The 10623-nt window shown below is 49.3% G+C and overlaps 1 protein-coding gene across 1 annotated transcript; it reads right to left on the reverse strand.

Moving 5' to 3' along the window:
• Positions 1-5954: 5954 nt before the first annotated feature.
• Positions 5955-9197, reverse strand: NKX3-2 (NK3 homeobox 2). The gene is made up of 2 exons (XM_030564823.1): positions 8747-9197; positions 5955-6430 (listed from the first exon to the last, which is right to left on the reverse strand). Exons 1-2 carry the CDS (start codon positions 9195-9197, stop codon positions 5955-5957), a joined length of 927 nt encoding a protein of 308 aa, XP_030420683.1.
• Between the last annotated feature and the right edge of the window lie 1426 nt (positions 9198-10623).

Consider the following 10623-nt stretch of genomic DNA (forward strand, 5'->3'; position numbering starts at 1 on the left):
CTCCGCTACTGCAGAATGCAGCTACCCATCTACTTCGTGGCGATTGCTGTGGAAAATATCACACCTGTGCTTCACAAGCTACTCATTTTCTTCCAAGTGCCAATCAAGGTCCTGGCGATGTTGATCTTGGAGACGAATTCTCCTCCCATGCTTCACCTCCACAACTGAGGTCGGTGGGACCCTGTGGCTGACAGTCTCCAGTTTGAATTATGAAGGCTGGCAGCACCATGAGGTGGAGAGCCCTTGCGTCGGAATTAGCTGCCCCCCACCGGTCCAACCCTGTATACTTTTTGGTGAGCATCAGAGCACAAGGCGCAGTTCATCTCTACTTACTCAGGCTTCCGGGTGCCTGAGGGTGATGAGCCGCAGCTAGAATTGGCATACGATTTTTTTTTAAAGTGATGTTTTAAAAATGTGTATACATGCTCCCAGCTAGTACAATAGATACACTTGTAGAAGACGTTTCCCTCAATGAATATAATTTAATAAACAAAATAAGGCGAGGTGAACCTGATAACTATATCTGGTGGATACTTCTGATATGCAAATCAGCAGTGAAATGGTTAATAGTATACATAATAAGACTTGGTATTTATCTATTGCCTTACCTCTTCCAGGGTTTAACATCCCACGTCCCTTCGGCTGTTCCTGCAGGCTGGCTCCGTACCCAAGACTACCCTGTATCCGGAGGACTATCCCTGATAACGGAACCCTATTGCTCATAAGCTGCTTTAAAGCCACAAATGATTCTTACGTCCACAATCATTAACAATTGCACCCTTTGCAGTTAAAAAAATCCCCCTAACATGACATTTTAGCTTGTCCAAGCCAAATCCCGCAGATTTCCCAGCATCTGTGGATTGCTGTGCTCAAATACGCCTCTTTTGTGCCTGGTCAACACTTTGTTACATTTTTTATCTACAATTTTATGCAAAGGCTGCAAATAAATGGCGTCTCCTTCGGAAGACGCTGCAAATTCCAGCCCCTTATGGGATGGTGTGTTTCTGGAATCCTAGGGAGCTAGCAGTCCTGCAGTCCTCAGGCAACTTTCTCATTCAAGTGAACGTGAGACAGGATTAATACAGACTTGTATTCTGCAGGTACAGCCACTGAAGCAGCTCTGTTTCGTTAACCGAGCTTCGAAATGCAGATGTTTACTGCAGCGAGCCTTTGTGCTTGCGGTGCAATAGTGGTGAAATACCCTGACTTTACACAGTGCGTTTGAATGAGAAATATAACGGTGATTTCCAATTTGCACGCTTCTTCATGCAAGCGAAATCAAAGTCCCCTTTTTATTGTCCCTTGCTAGCAAACGTGTGTCTCCCTCGTCCCCTTTGAGCTGCAACGAAACCCTGACCCAAGTACGTTGTTTGTTCCTTGCCTGCAAAAGCATTTCCCAGCCCACAAAAATCCCCTCCTTATATTTAGCCGTTCGCCTGTCAACAGAGTGGCAGAGGCCACGTTACTGCCATTAACCTTTTCATCACCTTTGCTCCCAACAAATTCCTTATCACAGTTCACGTGGATTCCCTTGGAATAAGGGCAGGTGAGATCTCTTATCCACGGGGTTTTCAACGCTCCATTAACCACAGGCCCAGTGGCGCTGAGATGGGCGAGGCGGGGGACCGTGCCTAGGTCAGAGTAACAACCAAGTGGAAGAACCGGACACAATGTGGTTGAAACAGTGTCCTTTAGACGGAGAGATTTAATTGTCAGTATTTTTTTCTTGTGACATTTTAGGCTGGAAGATTAGACTGACCTCTGTTTTGATTGCTTCTGCCTCTCCATGGGCACAGGGAAACGTCCATTTATGTTTGTGGATGTATAGATACACAAAGATAAATAAAATATTAGATTATACAACGATTTGGTTTCTCTTCTCTTTAATTGTAGCTTTTTGTTTTACTGATTACGACTTTTTTTATATTTAAAACTCGTTTTCTGCCAAGGCGTGGGTGGATATTTGTTCACACTAATTATTGTACTGATTTGCAAGGTTTCCTGCTTTTGATATAAAAATCTCACGCAGGACACGTATTTCGGATTTAATCACTGTTGTTGATGACAACAAGAAATGCATATTTTGAGATGAAGGGCTGACTTTTAGTGTCAAAATCCTACTCTGTCACAGCTGTGTAAATCCACAGTAATTCTATTTACTTCAGTGAAGTTACGCTGGATTTATAGCGGAGTTTTCCCTTTAAGGGAAAATAAAATACAATAATTGTTTCTCCATAAAGTGTAAATCATTACTTTAAAAAGCGGGGGAGGGGTTATTTTAAGAATGATCAGTTTCATTTTCTTTGGGTTTAAAACACATGTACATCAGGTCTTAAACATCAGGTTTTATCAAAGACAAGAGAAGGAAATTTTAGTGTTTTAATATTCGATAGCTGGATGTAAAAAATAAAAATAAAAGCCAAAACGTCAGAATAATTTCATATAGATCATCCTCGATATTTTTTACCTTTAGTACACACAACCTCCACTTTCCTTTCATTTTACATTTTCCTGCAGCACTATATGGATTAAAAAATCAATCAATAAAAATCACATTTAATTATAATCAAAAGAAAGCTTCAACATAACCCTTTTCCTTCGCAACAACTACACAAAACCATAGAAACCCAAACCCATCCTTCAAATCTCTACCCAAAAGCTGAGGCCAGATCCTCCTCTGGTGTAAATGATCACTCCTTTGAAGTTAATGGTGCCCTGACAATTTACGCCAGTTGAGACGGCCTAAATTAGCGTTAGTACGCAAAGGTGGCTGCAGGAAGAGAAAATCCTGCGCCTTCATGCGTGCAAAAGCTGCAGCAGTGAAAAAAAAATCGGAAACAAATGTTAAAACGTGTGTTGAGAGGAACGATGTGTTACCGGGATCTTTAAAGAGGCGGGGGGGGGCGAACTTGCAATTCCAGTGTCCCATTCATTTTCATGAGAGTTTCGCCTGAGAAAATACTTTAGGTCTAAGGAATTACGTTCCATTTCCCTCCTCCCGCAACATAATCGAAATAAAACATCCCCCACCTCCTCGTTTCAAAATCGCAACCCCACCAGATCCTGCCGGAGTTTCTGAACGTTTTCCTTGTCAGGAGCAATATTTGAACGTTGACCACGAAAAATCTACAAACTAGATTTCGCGAAAACTGATATTTACAAGGAAGAACAAAACTCCCTCACTCCACTTGCCAAGGCAAACTACTCCCTGGGTTTAGGAAAGATACCTCAGAGCAGGAAGGCCGCGGGGGTGGGCAGTGGATTTCCAGGTCTCTCCTCCCACCGAGGAAATCGCTGCTAGAGAATTCCAGCTTTTCACTGCCATGCGGAGGGAAAGGAGAGGTTGGCCTTCCCTGAATAATTTAAAGGAGGAAGATGAATCTCTGAGTATGCAGATCTATGTATATTCCGTGGGTGGGGCATATTCCATAGATGGATGCACATAAACCCAATCCTTAGACGCTTAATTTTGGAGCCTTTGTGGAGTATAATAACCACCAAGAAAAAAGGTTCATTGGCAGAGTAGCTTTAGGGATTCAGGGGTAGGAGAAAGCATTGGGAAATGGCCCAAGTCACGCACACCTCCAGAAACAAATATATTAGTTTGCGTTTAGGTCTGCTTGCAAAATCGGTTTCACTACTTCGGTTCTTTAGCGATTCTTTTTTGTGCGAATCATACGAAAGTCCCTCCAATCACCCCGGAGAGGAAAGTAGTGTAACAAAGGAGGGTAGGGAAACGTGATGAGTTTTTGGCAATTATCGCCCATTGTCATGTGCCCGTGTCCAAGTGTTTCCACCATGAAAAGGACTTCACTGCACGAAACAATAAAACGCAGCTCTCTTGAATTCGATCCTGGACACTAATAGGAATTTGGACGGAATTATTGGACGTAAAGACGCTTAATTTACGCGTGATACTCTAAAAAGCCATGAGCCTTAGCTAGAAAGTACAGAGTCATCGGCACACGCACAACGCACGCAGCCACAAATTCTCCCCTCCCCCCCCGTGTTTTTCCCTGGTGTACAATTCCAGAGGAAATAAAACAATAGGAAGATCTTGCTGCCACAGCATTTTGTAGTCTGTATAGATTTGTTTCCGGAACTTTTAGGAGATCAGTTCAAAGGAGGGAGGCTGCCCCAAGTGGCTATTTCATTTTTATATGGATTTCGTAGTTTAATTAAGAACTGGAAGTTTGGAAGGCGATTCTCCGCCTACCCGATCCAGTTTTGCAGCTTTAAGCGTCGTGTGAAGTAGGACCCCTGGCTATGCACAGCGTGCTAGGGTTATTAGGTAAGCACAGCGCATAGGAATGAGAGAGTGGAAAATACATACACTTGGAATAACGATTTTGTCACTCTGTGGTTTGAAATTATTAAATAGGCTGCCGACGACTTGCTCCATACAATCCCCACAAGAGCCAGCACCAACAAATATGCCCTCGAAGTCCGAAGGATTTACTGTTGCTAGCAACAACAAAAAAGTTAAAAATAATAATCAAAAATAAAAGAAAGCAAAGCTGCCCACCCACGCACATTCCTCCAGAGCAGATTGTGGATTGTTAATCGATCCAGTGCACAAAACCCTTACTCCTCAAGTCCTTTATAAAGCAAAGTGTACGCTCTGGATAAACTGCACTTTAAATCGTACTCGTCCAATCAAATACTTCGGAATTTATCTTTTTAGCCTATAACTATAGCGAGTATTCTGACTTCACTGCATCCAAAATGTAATTTAACTAGACATAAAATATTCAACCTCTTTCAAAGAAGGAAAAGAGACCTAGTACTGTTCTGAATATATTTGATCAAATATATGTCAAGACCTCTAACATCAATGGTCCGCAGATTCACCCCAAAATGTATTGATCTAAACTGCCTTCCGTTAGGGAAATATAACAATAAGTACTGCCAGTGTAGGAGAGGAGAGGAGAGGAGATACTTTCTAAACGAAAAATATCTGGGCGTATTTAGAATTCTACGCAAAACGTAGAAAGGACACAATGGACATAACTGTGTGTTAAACTAAAGTTTATAAATTAAAAAAGTACAGCGGATAGCTTACAAACATTCACAATTCATTTAAAGTAAATAATCTAGTTGAGTGCACAGTGCCATTAAAAGAGGAAAAAGTCACGAATTACCTTGTAAGAAAGAGACTGTTATGTAACTGAAGTAGATCACAAACCCACATGATAGGTTTGCTGACGAATTTCAAGAAGGAAAAAGAAAAAGGCACTGAATGGTACTGATTTTTCCCATTACGTCCATTTTTAAAAAGCCTGACTAGAAATATTCACATTGAATATAAAAACAACAATAAACTTTAGTACAACTGGAAAGTGCTAAAAATTCGTTACTTCTCCGCCCCCCAACCCCCACCAAGGAAAGCTCCGAGGGAGAAAAGAGGTCTGGGCTTTTTGATGCAGGGCTCACCCTTTTGTGACACATCTGTCCTTTGCCATGGACCATGAAGAACAGGAATAACATGGGCAACAAAGAGCACGGGGGATTTGAAAGAGGTTCCTTACATTCAGCACCATAAAAGAGGCACATACGGTTTGCAATAATTTGGAAGACCAAGGACTCCAACAAACAGAGAAAAATAATCTTCCTTTCAGTCCATGGGGGAGTCCTTGATCTCCTGTTTCTTTTTCCTTTCTCTCACACCAGATTCGGGCCTCTATCAATCCGGAGCAACAACATCGGCAGAACAAAAACAAACAAACAAACAAGCAAGTCTACACGGAATGGAGTGACAACATGGATACCATGAACTAGTCGTGCCGAATTACAAAAGTTCTCGGCTTGGTGGGGAGGGGGAAGTTTGCAAAAGTTTGTCAGGAGTAGGAGGGGAAATTACCCAAATAACAATAATAATAAAAATAAACAAATAATAATAATAAATACTGTCCGGTGCATACAGTCCTGCAGCTGGAGCTCGGGGCTGGTCAGTGTCATTGAGTCCCCGCGGCTGCGGTGCAGGTGGACAGGGCCCACCCGGGCAGGCAGTAGTAGGGGTAGTAGTAGGAAGGCTGCAGGGAAAGCAGCGAGGGCGGCCTCAGCATCTCCCCCGGGTGATACTGTCTCTGATCGTCCCGCACCAGCACTTTCACTGCCACTTTCTTGGCGGCCGGGGCCGAGGCCAGCAGGTCCGCGGCCATCTGGCGCCGCTTGGTCTTGTAGCGGCGGTTCTGGAACCAGATCTTCACCTGGGTCTCGGTGAGCTTGAGCGAGGCGGCCAGGTCGGCTCGCTCCGGGCCCGAGAGGTAGCGCTGGTGGTTGAAGCGCCGCTCCAGCTCGAAGACCTGCGCGTGGGAAAAGGCCGCCCGCGAGCGCTTCTTCCGCGGCTTGGGGGCCGCCTGCTCCTCCTCCCCGGCCAGCAGCTTCTCGCACTTGCTGCCGCCGTCCTCCTCCTCCGGCGGGCTGCGATCTGCGGGGGAGAACAACGGCCGCGAGATCAGAGACAGGCCAGGCTGCGCCGGAGCAGGTCACGAACCCAAACCCAGGGACAGTGGGGCGAGGGGAGATCGTCATCCCCCCGGAATGCGGCCTCCTAGGCACCGCTCAGAGGGCAGGCCTAGGCCCCCAGCAGGCCTGGTTCACGGGGAAGGTCACACAAACCCAGCCAGGCACAGCTCAGGGGTAGGCCGCACCGCACCCCCCACCTCATCCCGGCACAGCTCAGAGGTAGGTCACACTGCACCCCCAAAACCCAGCCAGGCACAGCTCAGAGGAAAGACCACACTGCACCCCCAAACCCAGCCAGGCACAGCTCAGGGGCAAGGCCGCACTGCATCCCCCCCCACACCCCAGCCAGGCACAGCTCAGGGGTATGCCGCACCGCACCTCCCCACCTCATCCCGGCACAGCTCAGAGGTAGGTCACACTGCACCCCCAAACCCAGCCAGGCACAGCTCAGGGGCAAGGCCGCACTGCATCCCCCCCCACACCCCAGCCAGGCACAGCTCAGGGGCAAGGCCGCACTGCAAACCCCCCACACCCCAGCCACGCACAGCTCAGGGGCAAGGCCGCACTGCACCCCCAAACCCAGCCAGGTACAGATCAGGGGCAAGGCCGCACTGCACCCCCAAAACCCAGCCAGCTACAGATCAGGGGCAAGGCCGCACTGCACCCCCAAAACCCAGCCAGGTACAGATCAGGGGCAAGGCCGCACTGCACCCCCTCCTTATGCAGGCACAGTTCAAGACTTTTGACTGCTTGCTTTACAGGTCTCATTTCATCCCCGCAGGGGGGTGGCAGGAGACGCAGACAAGAACAGGACCACGCTGCGTTCCCCAACCCAGGGGTGTCTTGGGGGACAACAACTTGCTCCAGCGGGGCGCAGCTCAGGGGAGCGGTTACACTGCACCCCCCAGCCGGGGAACATGTTAGGATATGTCCCTGTCCCACTCAGACAGCCCTCGGGGGTCACGGGCTGGCCCAGCTCCTCCCACCATCACTGAGGCAGAGCTCAGGGGGCTCCTAGGACATTTCACACGTCTCATTCATAAGGAAGGAGCGATTGCAGGGAAGTTAGTGATCGATAATTAGGGATTATTAATGGGATGGCTTTTATCTTTTGGGAGCACATCAGAGAGCGCAGCAAACGCTCTGAATCGCTGGGCAAGAAACGTGACTGCTTGTGCTGAGCTTGCTTTCCCCTGTGGTTTTGCATTTCTCTCCTTTCATTGCACTGTTCTGCCTGTGTCATCTGGACTTGTCTGGCACCCAAGGGCGAGGGGATGGCTCCCTCCTTTGCCATCATTATTCTTTGTTGTCAATTGCCTGGCCTATCCCTTTTAAAAATAAATAAATCCCCGGTGGAAAAGGCGCCTCTGACCCAAAGCCTGTGGGAGTAAAAAGGCAGCGTGAAAATATTTCACTTCTCACAAGCCGCAGGGAGGCCGCCAGCCGTCAGCAGGGAGTGTGACCCCAAATGCAAGGCCCCGGGGGGTTCTGTTTCCTTTAGCACAAAGTAAAATTGTTAGCCCCGACCATAAGGACCCAAGGCTTAGGCAGGGGAATACACCTCACCAAGAGCCCGCGGGATGTGTTCACTGCTCTTCTTCCCCCCACACTAGTTCTTTTCTTAGCAAAGTTATGGTCTTGGTAAACATCTCACTATGCCCAGTCAGGTGAATCTTTGTAACAACTTGTTGTCTGAAGAGCACTTCCAGAATACAGAGCTGGTGGCCGGTGGATGGTTATTGTGACTGATCTATTTAGCTGTCCCATTCACACACAAGGTCTGTACCTCTCTACCGCGAGCTTTCTATGAGTCCTTCTGCTCCCCATCTCTATTCTGATTCTACTTCCTTGTGAGATGCCCCAGCCACAACCACTAACCAGCGCCCTCCCCGGGAGAGCTCCCGAGAGACCGATTCTCCTTCGCCCTTGGGGACGGGAGGCATAAGGCACAAGAGAGCCCGGCAGCAATCACACACCATGCCACACCAGAGCAGGGCACGCTGGGCTCGGCCACCATCAGGAGCTGGGGACTGGAGGGCTCTGGACCAGGCATCAGGGTCCTGGGCATCGCCAGTGTCCGGGGCACCTGGGCACACAGGGAAACGGGTGTCCAAACTCTCAGAGGGCTGATCGCAAACCCCAGGGGACCGGGAGTCCCAGCTCTCTAAGGCACATGGAGCTCAGCTGCCGGCACGGGGGGGGGGGCGCCAGGGCTCCCCCCACCCAGAGCTATCCTCGGCCCATGGCCTCTCCACCGACTCTCCCCCCACAAGCGTACCTGAAACGCTAGCCGACATCTCACTGTCACTGAGGCCCGGGGGCTCTTCCTCCTGATCCCGGGGCTGAGCCTCCCGCGCAGGCCGCCCCCGACCAGGGGCCTCTCTGGAGCGAGCGGTGCTGCCGGGCGGCCCCTGCTGCACCCCGGTGCCCTCCTCCTCCGAGCGCCTCTCGCCCTCGTGGTCATCGCTGAGCGCCGAGTCCGAATCCCAGCCCGCAGGGGCTCCCATCGTTCTCCCCGCTGCCGCAGGCGGAGCCCGGGCGCAGGCCGGGGACTGCAGCAAAGCCTCGCCCGCCTCCGCCTTCTCGCCGAACAGCCGCCAGCAGCAAGCGGGCGCGGTGGGGGTGGCTGGCGGCGGCCGCCCCGCCAAGTGCTGTGCGCGCTCCTCCTTCTTGTTGAGGATGGCCTGGATGGAGAAAGGCGTCAAGGCGTTACCGCCGCGGACAGCCATCGGCCCCGGGGCCGCTGCCGGGGGAGCGGGCACAGAGACACCCAAGCGAGACTGCCGCGAGGTGCCCCGGTGCACCAGCGCCTGCCCTGGCACCGGCGCCAGATCCAGTCTCCGCCCAGATCCTGCTCCTTCAGCTGGGAGACTTCATCGCCGCCCCCGGCTGCAGCCCCTGCTCCCCGGCTCGGAGAGGGCAAGCGGCGGTGGGGAGCTGGGGAGGCTTTAATACGCCGTTCCCATGCAGCCCTCCCATAAGAGCCTGGGTGGCTGCCTGGCCTGGGGGCTGCTTCTGAGCCTCCCTCGCTCCCTGTCCCCTGCAGCAGCGGGGTCCCTCACGGCGCTGGACTTTTTCCTGCCTCTAGCTGTTCCTTTGCTCTTTCCTTCTCCTTTTTCTCCCAGCCCCGGAGTCATGCCTCACCTATGACTGACAGCCCCGACCCCGAGCCTTCCCATTGGGCAGCGCTCCGCGCAGGGTGGGAGTTGATTGGCGCGCCACAGCTGGAAGCTGTTGATCTTCGGACAGGACTGGGCGAGTAGAAGGGAGTCGGACGTGGGCTAGTTAACCCCTTCCTCTCTGGGGTGGGGGGCTGCATGTCCATGTCACGGACGCCCTTCAAGCCTGGAGCGATCTATCCGCCACGAATAGATCTTATGTACCCTTACCCAAGGGGTTTACAGAAATGTATTAGCCCTTCAACTTTTCATTCTAAACGCGCGCTGGTTCAAAGGATCGCCACGAGTTTCCATTTATAATGTACACGGTCCTCTCACTTTCTATATTATGGTTTAACCCACCCCAAACAAATGCTTCCGTTCCTTGTGAAAAACCATGTACTTAATCCGAATCATTAGCTCTCAGAGTTTCGGGGTGCTTTTCCCTCTTTCTCTCTGTTGGTTAAGTTGGGAAATCGATGTAGTGACCCGCTTTTAAAATATGGTTTAATTAAAGTTGAAACAGTCAATGGAAACGTAAACAGTGTTCCAAATTAGGAAACCTTTTGAAATACAGCTCTCTAGGAAGAGTCTTTAACATTATTTATTTCATAGTCTGTTAGGGACTGTAAAACTGCGCCTGAATTAAAGCTGCGTATGCTTTTTAGCTTTCTGTTGTGGAGAAAAACGTTCAGACTTTGGGCTGCTTGCTTTATAGGGACCATACAAAATTTCTTCAACAATTTTCTAAAACAGGGGTGTTATTTTTTCTATTATTTTAGTTATCTACAATTTGATGCTTTTATATCAATGATTATTTTACTCTAAAGGGACTTCTAAAGTCATTTTTTTGTTACTGCGATTAAAAACGTTCTTACTTCTAAATCGCTATTTGACGGGAAGAAAATAAATCGAAAAAACAGGAACATTTTGGAAACTATGGACTCAACACGTATCTTATAAATGTTACTTATTTAAACATATACAACAAATGTGT

This window comes from Gopherus evgoodei, chromosome 5, assembly GCF_007399415.2.
Source record: "Gopherus evgoodei ecotype Sinaloan lineage chromosome 5, rGopEvg1_v1.p, whole genome shotgun sequence".
Lineage (NCBI taxonomy): Eukaryota > Metazoa > Chordata > Testudines > Testudinidae > Gopherus > Gopherus evgoodei.